General features: G+C 37.4%; 3 protein-coding genes across 4 annotated transcripts in view; 1 reads left to right on the top strand and 2 right to left on the bottom strand.

Moving 5' to 3' along the window:
• Nucleotides 1-186: 186 nt before the first annotated feature.
• Nucleotides 187-8,506, bottom strand: LOC148715954 (uncharacterized). The gene is made up of 11 exons (XM_088746223.1): nt 8,472-8,506; nt 7,749-7,853; nt 6,250-6,600; nt 5,685-5,792; nt 4,741-4,824; nt 3,582-3,833; nt 2,478-2,634; nt 1,846-1,896; nt 1,136-1,322; nt 961-996; nt 187-326 (listed from the first exon to the last, which is right to left on the bottom strand). Exons 3-11 carry the CDS (start codon nt 6,307-6,309, stop codon nt 269-271), a joined length of 993 nt encoding a protein of 330 aa, XP_088602349.1. The 5' UTR covers nt 6,310-6,600; nt 7,749-7,853; nt 8,472-8,506; the 3' UTR covers nt 187-268.
• Nucleotides 8,507-10,037: 1,531 nt separating this feature from the next.
• LOC148715953 (uncharacterized) lies at nt 10,038-14,618 on the bottom strand. Its single transcript, XM_088746227.1, has 4 exons — nt 12,585-14,618; nt 12,210-12,222; nt 11,441-11,632; nt 10,038-10,354 (listed from the first exon to the last, which is right to left on the bottom strand). The coding sequence occupies exons 1-4, from the start codon at nt 14,616-14,618 to the stop codon at nt 10,038-10,040; spliced, it is 2,556 nt and encodes an 851-aa protein (XP_088602353.1).
• A 264-nt stretch (nt 14,619-14,882) lies between these two features.
• LOC148715952 (serine/threonine-protein kinase Nek11-like) overlaps nt 14,883-17,735 on the top strand; it is a 3,422-nt gene continuing 569 nt past the window's right edge. The window contains exons 1-5 of one of the 2 annotated variants that reach the window (XM_088746226.1): nt 14,963-15,061; nt 15,715-15,776; nt 16,111-16,195; nt 16,794-16,874; nt 17,636-17,735. The exon at nt 17,636-17,735 is cut by the window's right edge and continues 19 nt beyond it. In XM_088746226.1, the coding sequence (XP_088602352.1) occupies nt 14,972-15,061; nt 15,715-15,776; nt 16,111-16,195; nt 16,794-16,874; nt 17,636-17,735 (418 nt within the window). In that variant the 5' untranslated portion in view covers nt 14,963-14,971. Of the gene's footprint in view, nt 15,062-15,714; nt 15,777-16,110; nt 16,196-16,793; nt 16,875-17,635 lie in introns of both variants that reach the window. The other variant, XM_088746225.1, reaches the window with a different exon arrangement.

The raw sequence follows: 17,735 nt of genomic DNA, 5'->3' as shown, positions 1-17,735 counted from the left end.
TGTTTTCCTAACAGACAAAAAGGAAATAACAAAATAAAGAGAAATCTACTTGTAGATTTATTAAGTTCCCTGCTCTGGCATCCCATGTTCTAGTTCCCTGTTATGACATCCCATGTCTTACAGTAGTTCCCTGTTCTGGCATCCATGTTCTAGTTCCCTGTTCTGTAATCCCCTGTTCTGGCAGTCATGTTCTAGTTCCTTGTTCTGGCATCAAAGGTTCTAGTTCCTTGTTTTTGCATCCCATATAAAGGAGCAGATAAACTTTGAGTCACTTAGTGCCACAGTAATTGGGGATACCAGTAAACACGGAGAGTTGTGTGCCATGTCTAAGAGGTAAAAGCATCCAACTGGTTTTCACAAGGTCACGAAAAATCTCTCTCTTTTGTATACATAACAAATAGAAGTCTATCAAATGCAACAGTAGCCACAAGTACTCACAAGCAAAGGTGTTATCATATATACCAAAGGTTTAGAAAAATCCTTTGCTATTCTCCTAAAATAACAAAACCACAGGGATTCAATTGAAAATATCCCTGGTCACTAGTCAGTGAAGTCATCTTTAATTAATTTGAGTTGAAACTTCAACTTAAATTAACAAAAAGGATGTAAACTTTGCCATTATCTTTGTAGTCTAGATGAGTCTTCTACAAACTAGTTCCAAATTAATCTTTAGAGGTAAACAATTCCCCTTTGGCATCTTTACTATAGCTAAGATATCTTGCTCTATGGGGACATAAGAAGTTGAAATGAAATTTGTTTATACATTTGCCGTAATTGCAAAAAAAACAAAAAGAAAAACATTTGAAAAATAACTGTTTTGCTGGTTTGGACAAGGCAAATTTACCAATTACCAGTAGATTAATTCAATGTTGAATTCACATCAGGGGAATAAAACAAAAGAAATTAACCCTTCATTTTCAGCACAACTTCATGTTCAGCAAACAATTTTTAAGATCTTACTTTATTCTCTTTCCTGTTCTGGTAACAGCTTGATGTCTAAGAGTAACAGACAAGGACAGTTAATATTATCCTCAAAATTCTCTCATCTAAAATTTTGGATTGATGCTCCTTGACTTTCTGATCTAGTGTGGGTCCAAAAGTTTAACAGAGCTTTTACTAAACATTAATAAATCACCTGTATGGTAGGCAAAAAATTAATTGCCTTGCTAGTGCTACACCATCCACAAACTGCCTCAAAGCTTCCCTCACAGCTCCCTGATGAGCATACAGCTGACCAACTTGTAACAGGGATGAGAGCAAGTCATTTAGGATTGACAAACTAGAAAGGTTTTGGCCAGAACTTTCTGATGTGGCTAGCAAATCTGCACAAACAAAAGGAATAGATGCCAAAATATGTGATTAAAAGTTTAATAATAAAACAGAAGAAAACTCTCCCATGTTTCAGGCCAGTTTGATTGCACTTTTCTCTATATTTTAATCAGGATAATAACACATCCAATTACAAGCACAACTCTATCTCAAAGCCTGAATTAGGATTGCAAGGTATTGCCAACCACATGATTTAGGTATATATTATCAGGGGCTTCATTAATGTTTTCTGCAGGAGGGAAACTGGTTTTCACAGACGGGCAAAACTCTTTGAACTGAACTTCTTTATAAGATAAACTTTCCTCCAGACCGTCAAATCAGGTGGGCAAAACCGTCCTCACAACCGGTCAATTTGCCCGGTGCCTGGCCCTTAATGAAACCCCTGTATTATCCCAGTCATCAGAACACATTGTCCCTAGTAGAAGCTCATAGAAATCAGGGGCACTACTTTGCAAGCAGGGCTCTGCAGAATTGTGTCAAGAATAAAAGGAAACAAAAATTCCTCAATCACCTTACCCAACAAATTTTCCTTTTGCTTGTGTATCTGTTTGCCAGTACAAAACGCATCTAAGCCAAAGATTTCTTCAGCCATTTGTGTTAGTTTATGAAGTGCATCCATAGCCCATTCCAGGAGTCAGTGAACCAAGTAGAGGATCTCAACAATGATAATACTAAAAAAAATAACTGTCACCTGGGAATTACTCATAAACTCATGAATTGATTCACTGATCAAAAATTATCTGGTTGAACAGACTGTTTTGTTGGTACTAAGTCTGCCTAAATTTTCACAGGTCACTTGGCGACGGTTTATGAAAACAATGAAATAAAAAATCAATATTGGGGAGCTGGGATTGGGTGTTGGTGAGGTCACTCGCCTCCCATTAGTTCAATTCTTGGACCTGGTGTCACATGTGGGTTGAGTTTGTTGTTAGTTTTTTTCCTTACTCCAAGGATCTTTCTAGGGGTCTCCAAAAACAAACACTCCAAATTCCAATTAGACCTAGTATCAGTGGACAAGAAGAGCCATCTTATGGAATATCCACTGCTAAATTCCCATTTCCATTATGAAAAAGTTACTGAATAACTGTGGAGAAGAGTAGATCTAAGTTTTGGAAAGAGGAATTTCCAAAGAAGAAAAGTGAACTTACCAACTATTATCTTAAATTTGTGGATTGTGGGTGGGAGCATTGCATATTCACAGCAAATTGATTTCCATCTGGCTTTCAACAGGTGGGACTTGTAACTCTTGTGTGTGAAGACTTCACTCTGCAGTGCTTCCTTCAGGGAGACCTCCCCTTCCGAATACTAAACATTAATCAATGAAAACCACGACTGACACACACATCACAAACTGAACAATCCCGTGTTTACACATACTGCCTATTATAGACCTGTTTAATTGGTATTTCCTCCTATACCGTATATTGTATAATATACATGAAAAAATTTCTCAGTTCTGATTGGTTAAGATGAACGCAGTTTTCAGTTAATTCAGTGCAGAAGAGAGTTAATTCAGTACAGAAGAGGGTTAATTCAGTGCAAAGAAAGAAACAAACCAGACATTCTGATTGGTCAATGTCAATGTCAAGGTCAATGTCACTTGCAGGATTTCAATAAATTATTTTTGCACGTGATGCATGCGCTTTTCTTCCGCGTAGTTATGAGAAGCTACCTCGTATTTTTTCATGTATATTATTAATACATAATTACATGATTTTCTCGTGCAATTTGGAATAAATAATCACTTGTAAATGTTTTCAAAGATCACAAATTGCACTCACCCTATGGGCTCATGCAATTTTGTTAGTCTTTGAAAAAATTTACTCGTGCTTATTTATTCCAAATTGCACTCAAAATCATGTGATTACTATACAAATTGGATTTCCCTGCTGCTCTCAGAGGCTAGCTGGCCCACAGTTTCCTTGCCTAAAGCTATTCCAAGTTCTTCAGCACAAAGAAAAATCACCAACATGGAGCTAGAGTACCACGTATACATGTATGCCTGCATGATGAATGCTTGTTTAACCCTTTGACTCCCATGTCAGAGACCAAGACAGGAATTCTCCTTACAACATCAATACAATGTCAAGCAGACAAGTGAGGAGAATAAAGAAAAAAATCAATTGTAGAGGATTATTTAGTTAATCCAATACCAAATTTTCCAAACTTACATCACGAGAAGTGTTTGGCAGACAGTAAGTAGAGTTAGTTAAAGCAGTGATAGGGTTAATAATGATTTTGATTTTTCATACCTTTCCTGTGACTAGCAAATAGTGACTCTTGGCCAACAAGAACTGAACCCATGAAGTACTGCAGGGCTCAAATCTATCAACCAGGTTACTTGTATGAGACAGAATAATTGAAGCATGTGACAAGTCCAGAATGTCACACAATGAGTGAACAGCATCACTTAGGGCACACAATCCATTATCCAGCATATCTTTGGTACCAACTGATTGGGATATACTGGCAGCCATGCAAAGAGCACTAGCTTTTTTTAAGGGCTGCAAGAAAACAATTCATTCATTGAATGAATAAAGGGGGTAAGATTCTGATGGGAAACTGTTGTAAATTAAAATAGTAAATAGTTTCACTGATAAAATACATATCAAGTGTTACATATAAAGTGTAATGGGCTAAAATGTGTATTAATTACTTACAGCCAAGTTATGCTTAAAACCAAGTCTATTAATAAAAGAATTTTTAAAACGCTCAGTATTGCAAAGCGGATATAAATTATTGGCTTAACTTGCCTAAGCCTAAGGGTAGCAGAGTTAATCCTGGGAAGGGAGTGGTGCAATGGAAGATGTTCCCACACGCTTAATTTTTTGAAGATACCCATATGTTGTGCTGCATCAGATGGGGCAGATGGGGGGGGGGGGGTGGAATTATAAGTACATATAATTTGGTTTCATCAGCTGAGTTGATAATGTACATGCCAATCGGATGCTGAAAAGAATTTCTGAAGCTGATGTTTCAAGTATTAACCCTTCACCATTTGCTCTGATAAAGGGCTTAACCTTGGAATATCAGCTTTAGAAATTCTTTGCTGCGGCCAATTAATATTTATTAACCCAGTTGATACAACCAAATTATCTTGTAATAACCTCCAACAATGCAGAACCTACATTATTCATTACACCACTGATAACAAAGGGAAGGATCCTCACTGTATAAAATTTACCAGTCGAGATAAAAAAGACCTGACTGGAGAAAATCATTCTTTTCTGTTGAGTGATAGCCTTTTCCTTCAAATACTTAAATCTCTTAAAACTGCTGTCATTTCTTGTACCGAAACATTTTTTTTAACATTTCTATTGCCATGGTCATGTTGTGACAGGACTGCATGAACAGTTAATTGCCTGTGGGAAATCCAAATCGTCACCAATGAAAGTACGTAGCAGGTTTCACCTGTTTTAAAAGCCCAAACATTTCAGCAGTGATAAGCAAGTAATGATATGTCTCTTCAGGATTAATAAGATGGTCCAGGTCAACCTAGAACATAAAAAAAAAATTCAGTGAGAATAACATTCATGCAAGATTAAATGTATTGTATACAGTGGGAGATGCAGTAACCCAATGGTTAGTATGCTGTACTGCGGGTCAAGAGGTCTGGGTTTGAGAACTGGCTGGGTCATTTTGCTGTGTCCACTTGGGCAAAACACAGCTTTCTTTTCTATCACGTGCCTCTCTGTAACCAGGAGTACAGATGAAAAGCCTGCCAAGTGATAAAATGCTGGGGGAAGGGGATAACCTTGCAATGGACTAGCATCCCATCTTGGGGGAGTAGTAATACGCCTAGTTGCTTAGCCCTTTAACTCCCAGAAATGATTTAAACATGTATCTTCTCCCTTTAAAGCCCATACATGATTCAACAGGTAATGAGAATACTTGAACTTATCATGTAGAAGTTGTTCTCTTGATCTAACACCAAATTCTTATAACTTATTTACAAGGAAATGTGTAGCAGCTAGAGGGGAGAATTAGTGATTAGGTCTTGGGATTTAAAGGGTGAATTCAATGGAAACCAGGATAACCTCGGGCTGGGTGGGCACTCTGTTTGAGTGCAGACTTAGCACAGCATTTAAATTTTAGTAATCCATAAATCTTTAATGGCACATCTTTCAAATTGTTTAAGTACCTATCGTAAAACGTCTGAAAGTATCAAAAGCTGATACCTATTTAGTTCTCACAACAAATTCCCCATGAAAGAAAACTGTTCTTGGAATTTTACAGTTTCACTTGTTTTCAAATAAAGAATTCTCACTGCCAGTGAAAAAATATTAATGTTTTGGAAATTAAAGTAAAAAAATATATTACATAGCCCTAAAATGCTTTTTCCAGGAAACATTTACCTTTCCACTGGTGTCTTGTTGCAGTGATTTGGTCCTTAGTGACGTCCACATTTCCAAAGCTGCACAAAGTGATTCCATAAATGGTTGCTCCAGGCAGATATCTTCTATCTGAAAAGTTACACCAACACTTCATTTGACAGTCTGATATTTTGAGGGAATGAGGTGCTTTTGGGGATGCACCGGAGGTGCAATGTCAGGGCCCCTTTCCCTTCTGCACGGTCCTCCATGTACACGTACAGGTACAGTATGTTGTTGTTGTAGAAAAACTGACTACAAAATTCATGTCTATTGTAAAACAGGCACATGACATTTCATCAAAGACAACAATTTGTTCCTGAAAATGTGTTGAACAAGGAACAATATAAAATCTGTATAAGTAATGTTCACTCTAGACTTCAAGTTAACTGAAATCAACTTCTTGCTCCAGTGCGTCTCTTTGTTGGAGGCACACTCAGTGGCCTAACAGATAGCCTGCAGCCAGCACGACCTCAAGAAATCCAAATTTGAGACCTGGGTGGGTCATCAAATTGTCAGATCAGATCTTAATCAAAAAAGTTTCCAGTACTTTCCTCTTCTCCTTCATAACTGTCAGAAAGCTCTGGCCTTGCTGAAGTTGCTCTCTCATTTACTGCATCTTTGTGCTCAAGCAAAGCCTGCCATAAATATGCAGCACCAAGTCTATCCAGCAAACGTGAATGCATGTTTTTCTCCTCATCCTGACTATCTGTTGAGTCCAATAACTGCTCTAGAGTCTCCCCAGCTTCTTGACAGTACTGCGGTGCAGATCTAAAGAAACTCAGCTACTATTAGTGTCGAGCCCTGCAGTGTCTGCTCATCGCAGGTCTAGGTTTCTTTTGATGCAGATTTGATGTACTTGAAAGGGATCAATTTTTTTTGTCCCTGCCCATCAAGGTGTCTGCTGAGTAAAGATTCATTTTAATAAAAGTAACTGACAGTTTGAATGACCAACTTTGTCCTTTCAATAAGAAGATGATAAAAATTCTTCACAATTAATAGGAGACTTGGTCAATCCATGGTTACCATGCTGAACTCCAATTTAAGAGGACTGTTTTGGAGTCCTAACCAAGGCCACTGTGTTTTGTTCTCAGGCAACCCACTCTAGTTTCATACTGACCCTTTCCAACCATGAGTATGGATTGGTAATAGCAACTTAAATGCTGTGGATTTACAAGCAAGGGCTCGAAATTAATGGTAACCAACTAACCCGACATGGTGAGTAAAATTTTCTAACATATTTAAACATCAGTAGACCTCAGGGCAAAGAGCACGTAGGCCCGACTCTCAGAGGAATACTTAGAATACTCAAGTTGTTAAGTCAACTTTAATCTTTTTAGAGAATGCTGTAGATGTACTGTTCTTGACTAATCATGGTAAACAAGAGGGAAATAAAATAGGTGGATAATTGTCTACGTTTTTGAGGTCACTATGCAATTTCAGCTACTCTTTAATTTGTCCTAGTTGTTATTATCAAAATGTTCAATATTTGAGATATCGTACCTTGTGAGCTTGGATACCAAACTTTATTATTTGGTTAGTAAAAAAGATGTCTACTAACCCGAAGGGTTAGTGATCCAAAAATTAAATTGGAATCCTGCCTGCCATTGACTAACATCCTGTCCAACAGCACTAGGCCTTTCAGGCTGGTAGCTAAGAAGTTAGGCTACTGGCTGAAATTTCAAGTGAGGTGGCTCAAAGGCGGTGAACAATTGTAAGTATACAATGAAATATATGAAGTTCATATATTTTGAACTGCGGTATTAGATACGCATGATGCACAATCCTCGCAGTAGATAGCGCTATTGCTTAAATACACTGTAGCGCTATTGCTTAAATAGCGCTATCTACTGCGAGGATCGTGCATCATACGTATCTCATACCGCAGTTCAAAATATATGAACTACAGCAATTTGCTCTACTGCTGTGTCATAGCTGAAAAAGTTTGGAACAATTCAATCAAACATTTTGGCAGGTACAGTTGTACTTCACTTATGAAAGGGGAAACCATAAGAAGAAGTCAGAATGTAAAAGAAAGTATTTTGTCACCTTTTGGTCTTGTAACAAGCAAGCTCTTCCTGCAAAACAAAACAGAGCTGGCTTCCTTCTACATCTTTTGCATCTTCTTGCTCTGCAAATGCACTGCATAGGGTTCTGAGAAGAAAAAAGAACCAAGAAATTTCTTCAGACAGTTTCCAATTTACTCAATCTTACTTTAATTATGTAATTCTTCAACACCATAATGATTATATCATTTTGTCTTTTTTTATCACTATGCCTTATCTCTCCAGAGTCAACCTTAAAAATATTAGAATTCCCCCCATTTTTTTCTTCCCTCTTTAAATTAATTTTATCTGATCCTTTTGAAGCCTTGAACGAGCCAAAAACTAGGATTTTGGTGTATTGAGGTGAGGAATCTGCCACATTTCAACGGTTATGTTATGATAGTGCTTGAATAATTTTTATTCACTTGCTGCAGTGCATAAAAAACTCACTCCTCCCTTTTCTGATGCATTGCAACTTGTGAATAGAAATCGTTTGAGGGCACTTCCCATGGAATAATCTTTATATTTGCTGCATGTATGTATGTTCTGTTTGATTATGAAAACAACATGCATGTATTTGATCAAGTTTAAACAAATTAAAACCAATTTTCTGGAGTTCTTGTAACCTTTTTTTTACACATTATGATCTGACATCTGCTTAAAACTCATAAGCTTTAAGTTAATCGACATCAAAATACTAATATTTATTTTGAACTCTATTACAAACCTGCATCTCTCAGACTGTTTTTCTCCCTCCTGTAGATCCTTCACCAGCTCATGTTTCACTGAGACCCATTGTCTGACTGGCTGTTTTAGGGTGTGGGCATCAGAGGCTGTTTTCAGTGCTACCAGGAACACAGTTGAAGCAGTCTTTAGTGCATCCCTGATTCTTCCGGCTCTTCTTTGACAGTCAACTAGCAAGGCATACTTTGTGAGTAGCTTCACCTGAAAAGTATTTTTCAAACATTGCCAAATAAACATTTTCAAAACTCACCATGTCATTGTTAGCCAAAATTAGATTTGTCATCAGCAACTTATTCTACATTCACCCTTTAACTCCCATGAGTGACCAAGACAGAATTTCTCCTTACTGTATCAACACTATATCAAACAGACAAGTAATGAGAATAAAGACAAATACCAATTGATAAAGGTTAAGCTAATACCAAATTCTCCAAACTTAGATCATACAAATTGTGAAGCAGACACTAAGGAGAATTATGAATGAAATCTTGGGAGTGAAAGAGTAATAAGTTTTCCCCTCTTACCCACTCTTGTTCCTATTTGGTTAATCGCAAACCTGTTTCATGTTTGTAGCCATAGCAAATTGACCTCATGAGCTAGAAGGCCTATCTTGTCACAGCTTATTTCAGTTTCAGAATCATGAACTGATTAGGAGTGTTGGTGATTCCCCCTAGAAAGAATACCAGTTCATGAAAAGGTTACTCCCCTCTAGCGCTCCACACTAATGGTAGCCAACTAGCCACAGACTAGTGGAAATTCAGTTTTGGCTAGTGGTTTCTGATTTCCAACAGCCAGTTTGGCTAGTAAACAAACTAAAATTGCTGTAACATCTAAGATGTCACTGGCCACTTGGCTAGTAAGTTGAAAAGTTCAGCACAAAACTTTTTGTCAAAGTTTCCCTTAAAGTCTTCCAAAACCCCTTTATACTCCTGTGCTGGGTTGTTCTTTACTTCTACGTGTGTTTAGCTACCAGTAATTAAGAAATTTGTCGAATTCTGGCAGTTGTTGACTGTATGAAAGGACCTTGTTCTAGCTTAGAACACCTGCTTCCCATAAGACAGTCTTGAAACAATACTTGAATGTAACATTTTCAGCGAGGAAAACTCTCAGGTATAGGGTCAAACCATAGTTCAACTGAACTATTAATTATTTCAATAAACTTTAAATTATAGTACCTTCATCAATTGAACAGACTTTACCTCTTCAGCTTGGACAATGATTTTCTCTTCTGTTTCAGCTCCAAAGCTACAGATTTTTAACTCATCACAGGCAAGAGCCAGCAATGGCACTCCGTCAGTAAAACAGTCACTTTGATAGGACACACAGCCTACATTGTAAACAGTACTACCCAGCCATCACAGCTCCTTAAGAGATAAAGGAATATCAGGGTCTTCAAGAGCATCGTGAATAACCTTGCTTGCTTGCTGTGCAACTGTAACACATTCTCTCAGAATGTGAATTCTGTGAAGAAAACAAAACTGTGAATCAAAAACTGCACTTTGAATGACAACATACAGTTGTACTTCACCCATCACCTCTCACAAACTGACTAGTAACAAACAGTAGAACACTTTCCTTCCACAAGATAAGGAGTTCTATTTGACAATGGAGACCATCCATTCATTCGAAGAGAGAGTGAAGAGAGCCCCTTCTCCATTTTTCCACCATCATAGTTTTTCCAGGACTTGACCACTTGAATGAACTTGAGCAAGTCATTAGCATGACAAAAAGCCTGGTCAAACTGACCCTTAGATATGAGCTGAACAATAATCAAATAAATTGTCTTGCCAAGTTGGTCCAGTGAAGGAATAAACTTGAGATATTTACCATTCTGAATAGATAATGTGTCGCTGAGCAACATACTCACTAAACAAAAATCCATAGAACTGTATATTAGTCAGTAATCATTTTAATTTTCACATTACTTCTAATGAAGGATAAGTATGAACTCTTACAAACAAAATTAACATTTTTCAACCATTTTAAGGAAGTTGTTCATTAGTATTTATACTAAAGTCAGTATTGTCAGTTCACCAAAATGATCAGGGGTGTTCTAAGAAGGTATACAGGTGTATTGTTTCCCACTATCACACAACTAGAAACTATATTTCGTGTAGGAGACAAAAGTCATTTTGAGATTGATTATCAAAGATAAGAAATAAAAAAAATTCTGAGGTTTCTTCAAGTCTCTTTTTTATATTCAGATGCTTGGAGAGGAAGGGACAAAAAAAGTCATAAACATTCAGGGTTCTCCTTAAGTACTGGCCACCATTTTAGAACATAAAAAAAACTACCTTGATTTTGAGTTGTGAAAAAACAACAAATTTCCTGAACAAACAACTTCCTTGAAGGCCATTTTCGCATAAACATCCACAAAAATATTTAAGGTTAAATTACATTTTCATGCTGGTTGAGCACCCATTCAATCTCTACCTAGCTCATGTTTACCTAGCCAACCAACTATCATATCACTTTGCATATACTTCCAAACAAATGCATGAGATAGAATTTTAGAGCCCATACATTTTAAATAGATTAAGTACAAACCAACTCAATTGGGGGTAACTGGGTCTTTATTGCCTAAGACCATATGCGATGCTCCCCATGACAGGGAGGTAAATAGAAGAAAAGAAAGAAAAAAAATTTTTTGCAGATTTTTTACAGAGAGAGGAAAACAGGAAGACCTGGAGAAAATACTCTTGGAGTGAGGACAAGAACCAAAAACTGAGTCAACCCACATCTCATGCCAAGTCCAGGAATTGAACCTGCATCACAACATGGAGGGGGGGGGGGGGGTGAGTCCTCTCACCCCTGTGCCATCCCCTCTCCCAGAAACAATACTTTGTGGGCAGCATGCCCCATGATCCCAGAATGCATGCAACTAACCATATACTGGCTAATAGCCAATCCTTTTTGAAAACTCTGTACACTTATTTTGCAGCTCTCACTTACCTAAATTTGAGGAGTTTGTGATTTCATCAAGGTGCTTCCCTTTTGCTTTGACTTTTTTCAAAGTCTCAATAGCCCATCTCAGAAACTTGGTTGAAAACAATGTGTATTTTGACACAGATTCTTCTGCAACTTTGCAACCCAACTTGCTGCCATTTTTGGCATTCAAGGGTGATCGTAGCGGAGAAAGATAGTCTAAAAGAAAATTAGAGAATTGCTTCATAAACATAATCATGCCATCTTTCAAAATGTTGTTCCATGTACTCACAAAAATATTAAACAGATTTCGCCTTTTTTAACCCTTTGACTTGGGGGTGACTAGCATCTCATTTCTCCTTACAATGTCACCCCCAAAACACACATAATTTGAGAACATGAGAATAACGGAATTGATCACCAACGGAAATGATCACCGATGAAAGAAGCTCTTAATTGTTGAATTAATTCTACTTATTGTCAGTATCTTTGGAAATGTGTAAAGTTCAGTATGCAAAACAAGTGTATTACATGGGTAAAACATTCTCCCGTCGATGAAGACAAACGAATACCCTTTCCATCGATCGTGCGCAATTATTTTTCAGAAGAATGGTATTCCACATTTACTAAAATTCAATCGATGGAAAGTCAACATCGTTTCCCTGTAGCTTGATGATAATCATAAAACTGCACAAAACTTTAAAAGCTATCATAAGCTTGCTTTAAAGAAACATAATTGCAAAACTATACTGGCGAAGACGGACCTTGGTGTCTTCAAACAAATCGTTTGTTTCACCATTCAGAAGCGCCTTAAGTAAGTAAGTAAGTAACTTTATTTAGCCACATATCGCATATGAGCGAATGGCTCGTTTAAATGCAAATGTGCTATAAAAATTTGACATAATTTACATATATAAGTAATAAGTAATAGGTAAGAAATAAAAATTAATTATCTAGAATGAATAATTGCTATTTGTGACTAGACTATTTGTTTACAAAACAAACAGCTGCAGTCATACGATGAGGACAACTGTATGTCTTGCAAATTTTTCCTAAATATAGAAAGGGATTCCGACATCCTTATTTTGTCTGTCAGATTGTTCCATTGTCTGCTAGCCTGGTACGTAAAAGAATGTTGCATATAAGATGAGGTTGGTCTTGGAAGAACAACCTTAAGATGGCCACGTAGGCTGTAACCATTACTTCGCAGAGAAAACAATTCCTGAATGTAGTTCGGTGTCTGGTTATGAATACTTTTATATACAAGTATAAGTGCTTGTTCTATGCGTCGATGTTCTAAACTTTTAATATTTGCAGTTTTCAATAACTCTTCGTAAGCAGTCGACTTAGAATAATTGAGAAGAGTCCTCAGAGCGAATGCATTGGTTGACTCCAGTTTCGCAGACAGACCCTTACTTAGACCTATAAACAGTGGTGATGCATATTCGAAGTGAGGGAGAATGAAAGCTTTGTACAATTTAATCATCACATCTGAGGGTATAAATTTACGAATGCGACGAAGAATTGAAACTTTTGTATTCACTTTCCGGCAAACTTCTTTAATGTGTACGTTGAAAGAGAGTGAATTGTCGATGACTACTCCAAGAAGCTTCATATGTTTAACGTAATCCAGTTCATTACTGTCAATAACAAAGGGCGTTGGTAAAGTTGCTCTGTTGAAAACTATGGATTGAGATTTACTATGATTGATCGCCACAAAGTTCTCACAAAACCAGGAAGCGAGTAGACCAACGTTGTTTTGTAGATTTATTTGCAAGGTAGATGGACAGAGGTTTGAAGAGTACCCAGTAGTGTCATCAGCATAAAATCTTAGAGAGCACGAAATATCTGAAAAATTCACATCGTTCATGTATATATTGAAGAGAAGGGGGCCCAAGATTGAGCCTTGAGGAACTCCACACCTCACAATTTGCCAATCCGACAAAACACTGTCAGTCTTGACATGTTGCTTACGGTCAGTCAAGTAAGAACGTAGAAGTTGTAAGGCGTCTTTAGTTACACCATAAGCTGACAGCTTTGCAAGAAGCAAATCATGATTGATAGAGTCAAATGCTTTGGAGAGATCTATGGTAATTGCTGCAGAGTGTTCGCTAGAGTCTAATTTTTTCCTAATGTCTTCGAATGTCTTGAGAAGGGCTGTCGTACACGAGTGTCGTTTCAAGAAACCAGACAAATTCCCGCTGAGAAAGTCAAGAGAAAACTCATATAACTGATCAAAGATAACTCTTTCCGCTACCTTTGAAACAGCCGATAATACAGATACAGGACGATAATTAGATTTTAAAGTCTCAGTTCCTTTTTTATAGATCGGGGAGACAATAGAGGTTTTCCAATCTGTAGGCCAGGAACCACTAACAATGCACTGGTTAATTAATTTTGTGAGAGAACTGAAAATTCTTGGCCCAGCAAGTTTCAGCAGGCGTGGAGAGATTCCGTCAGCACCGGTGGCTTTGTTGATTTTGATAGTAGAAAGTATCCTTTTGATATAGGAGTCCTGAACAGGAGTAAATGAGAAGCTCGTTTGTCTTCCAAGCTTCCGTCTAATGGATACAACACTTGGATGTGTCTTGAACTCTTCTGGCTGTAAGTTGGGCATGTCGCTAGCCGGTCTAGGTACTGCATTAATGAAATAATCATTTAGAAGATTGGCGATATCAGTACTATCGGTGATGAGGCGCCCGTCTTCAATCAGCTGAACATGGCTGTTACCTCTGTCTTTACTTGGGAGTAAACAATGAAATTTCTTCCAAAATTCCCTGGGGTGTTTGGAGTTTGTGGATACATTAATGCAGTAAGACTTGAGGGAAGAACGTTTTAAGGATGTAACAAGGTTCCGTTGTTTCCTGTAGGTCTCCCAATTTTCAGATGTTTTCTTCTTAGTAAACCTTCTGTGGAGACGATCTCTAGTGTTTATAGCCTGGATAATTTTTGGTGTCATCCATGACACGGCATTGCCGCGTACTAATTTCTTCTTAAGTGGTGCGTGACGATCAATCACTTCAGTGAATAATTTATACCAGGTCGCCCAAATGTCGTTGATATCATCGTGAATAAACGCACAGTCCCAAGGGACACTGTTTAGATCCTGGAGAAAAATATCAATGTCGAACCGTTTCATCGAACGATAACTAATGAGCTTTGGTGGAGGTTTAGGAAGCTTCCACTTACGAATTGTGACAACCATGTCATGATCACTGATACCGAGTTGTAAGGTCGTTGTATAGCAGAATCGTTGCGGATGAGTTGTCAGTATAACATCGAGAAGTGTACTCGATGTATCCGTTATTCAGAATTCTTTCCCCCTCCATGTATCCAAGAGGTCCGTTCCATCACAGGTTTTTCATCGTAATGGCTCTTGAAGAAGGTCCTCACGGAAACTTTAGTCGTGAGTTCCCGCTAGTATTGGTGAAACACCACTAATCAAATCAAAAATGGCGCCTTCTTCTTCACCGGTTAGGAGTCCATGTATGACCCCGTAAAATGTCCTGAGCTCGGTATATATTTTCAATGTATTCCAATGTATTCCAATGTATTCCAATGTATTCCCATACATGGACTCCTAACCCAAAACTGGCTGTTTGGAATCAAAATTATCTTCGTTTGTCAGTCAACTCTTCCACACATCCGGTGAGAAAGAGTAACATACATTCACTTCCATAGCGTAGTAGATGTAAAAAAAAAAAAAAAAAAACTGTCCGAAAAGTATGCAACAGGCGGACTTATCTGGGCGGTAAAACTTCCACCGGCTGCCGCAGGGTTATCATTTGTGTGATATCATTAATTTTTTTGTTTACAGCACCTTTATTGACCAATATCACTGTATGATTTTGGTGGTTCTTGTTTGTAGAATGTCGATACCATTGTTCCCCTGTTTATGCGTAACAGTGGGAAAGAGCAAAATGTTCAGTTCCTATTGAAACTATAAAACTGTGTGTGTAGATGTATAACGCAAGTGAACACTTTATTGATTTATGAAGAACTCGCTGCAACAAATATTTTAGAAGGTGACCTCTTGCGCTCAATCAATCAATCAATAATCTTTAATTATACACGATAAGTATTAAAAACGACACTTCGCTTGTGGGGTCGTGTCTAAATAATTAAGTAAGATAACTAATGAATTAGAGAATAAATAGGATATACCCAGCTAAAATCATATCGCTACTTACTACTTGCAAGTCGAAAACGATAAAAGCTTAAGCTTTTATGCACATCAAACTTTTATGAGAACAAAGTGAGGTGCATTTTGATTGTATTTGTGCTTACACACTGGAGTCTAGAGGAAAGCCACAGGTATCAGATTAACCTTGGTAGTGGATAGAACGAGGACGTGTCTGTCAGGGTAAGATCGTTTCTAACTAAAAAATTACCATATGAATCTTCTCTTCTTGCTTTAATGGAACAAAGGGCTGTTGTAAGAAAATTCTCCCTGATTCAACTCTGCTATTAGTATGGAACAAGATCACTCAACAAATGGACAATCAAGTAGCAATTAAGCTTATTTGTCCATGCCATGGAAAAAAAAAAACCTGAATTTATGTAATGTAACTGTAGAGTTCACTAAAACAACCTTGAAACAGGAATCAGAAATTAATTATTCAACAAACTTCTTCAGCAGCAGATCTGTAAAAAAGTTTTTATCACTGACACATAATTTATCTTCTTAATTCATTTAGGAAGGTTTTGAAGGAGATATTTGTGGGGGAGCTACAGCCAGATGAAACAGTAGATGCCATGAGAGAAGCTAGATTGTTATCCAATGTAGGTTTAAAAAATTAGCTCGTATTAATCGACAGATATGCAAGAGAGCATAATGTACAACAAGCAACATATACCCTGAACTTAAAAAACTTAAATTTGTCAAATGAACATCCAGTATTTTTTTACTTTAACTGAAATAACTGAGACTTTCTGAGGTTGCCTAGAAATGATGAATTGTACACTGCTCATAGGGGAAAGTTGGTATGTGGGAGATTCAACATGGTGAATACATTTGGTCACTATATTGGACGGGTGGAAGATCTCGGACAAGTGATAAAGTGAGAGGCAAGGTGGGGGGGGTTTCTGGTTTTTCTTCTCCTCTTTCCTCCCTTTTGGTTTGTCACTCCTCCCAGATCAATTCCACCCATCCATTATGGCAACCAAATATATTTGCCCCCTTGAATCTTGCATGCACACACCAACTACGGCCTGCAAGCAGGCTAGATGAATTGTGGACATAGAAATAGTAAAAAAAAAATTTGATGTCACTTGTGATATTCCCTACAAGTATTGTAGCATAGCTGTTTGGGAGAGTGCTCTCAATTCCCACTGTCTTTGTAACAACAAGTGCCAGATTGAATTTTTCACCTTTTTTTAGCTAAATCATCCTAACATTGACAAGTTCTTGGATAGTTTCATGGATGGAGAGTTCTTCTGCCTTGTTACAGAATATTGTGAGGTGAGTTTGGATGTTTATGTCAAATATATCTGTCTTGATTTAAAGTCTGTTTTTAATTTGGTGATACACATGTGATGTTACTTAGCATATCATGATATAGTGACTGCTAGATCATCTTCTTTGTTCTTTTGTTCTCTCCCCGCCTCAATTTAATTCATAACTCAATATTTACACATTGAAAAGCACACAGCAACTGACATTTGTCATGTACATGTAGCAGCAAACTACTAGATAAATATAGAAAGTATTCAGATAGATAAAATGGAAAGGTGTTCTGATAATTTGTGCTTTTAAAATTGTTGCATGAATTTTGAATGTTATCTCATCCCCTAAAAATTGTCCCATGTCTCATCAAATTGTATGTAAATCATTTTTTGTCAATTCATTTTTACTATTGTAATTATAACCCAAAATTCCAGTTTGAGTAATGAAACCAAACTTTGGGTTTACATCTCTTTACCTTAGTTAAGGAAAAATGCGTCTGCGGGCATGATCTATAAAGGTAAACCTCTTGGTCTTTGCAAGAGGTTTGCCAGCAGATTTTTTTGTTTTTGTTTTGTTTTGTTATGGTACATGAATTGTTTCACAGAAATTCATGTGTCTATGTAAAATGTCTTCATGTGGAAACTGATAATTCCTTGAAATTTTCTACTTACTAGCTAATAAGTTCCTCCAGCCTTCTCTTTGAAACTACTGCATGTTCACCATGCATACTTGGGGATTATATACACAATCTAAACTGTGCATTTTTTTCTACCTAGGGAGGTGATCTTGATGATAAAATTAAGGCTTGGGAGAAAGCTGGGAAGACATTTGACGAGTCATTAATTTTGGCATGGTTTATTCAACTGGTTCTAGCTG

This window comes from Stylophora pistillata, unplaced genomic scaffold (assembly GCF_964205215.1).
Source record: "Stylophora pistillata unplaced genomic scaffold, jaStyPist1.2 SCAFFOLD_378, whole genome shotgun sequence".
Classification (NCBI taxonomy): domain Eukaryota; kingdom Metazoa; phylum Cnidaria; class Anthozoa; order Scleractinia; family Pocilloporidae; genus Stylophora; species Stylophora pistillata.
Note: the sequence above shows the minus strand (reverse complement) of the source record. Positions and strands in the feature narration are given on the sequence as shown.

What these genes read in the sequence shown, in the direction of transcription:
- LOC148715954 (XM_088746223.1), bottom strand. Translation starts at nt 6,309, where the DNA reads ATGAGAGAGCAACTTCAGCAAGGCCAGAGCTTTCTGACAGTTATGAAG. An exon ending in ATTTGCTAGTCACAGGAAAG is followed by an intron (nt 2,635 to 3,581) that starts GTATGAAAAATC and finishes ATTAATGTTTAG; the next exon opens with TATTCGGAAGGGGAGGTCTC. An exon ending in GCAAAAGGAAAATTTGTTGG is followed by an intron (nt 1,323 to 1,845) that starts GTAAGGTGATTG and finishes TTGTTTGTGCAG; the next exon opens with ATTTGCTAGCCACATCAGAA.
- LOC148715953 (XM_088746227.1), bottom strand. Translation starts at nt 14,618, where the DNA reads ATGGTTGTCACAATTCGTAAGTGGAAGCTTCCTAAACCTCCACCAAAG. An exon ending in CACAAACTCCTCAAATTTAG is followed by an intron (nt 10,355 to 11,440) that starts GTAAGTGAGAGC and finishes ATTTTTGTTTAG; the next exon opens with TGAGTATGTTGCTCAGCGAC.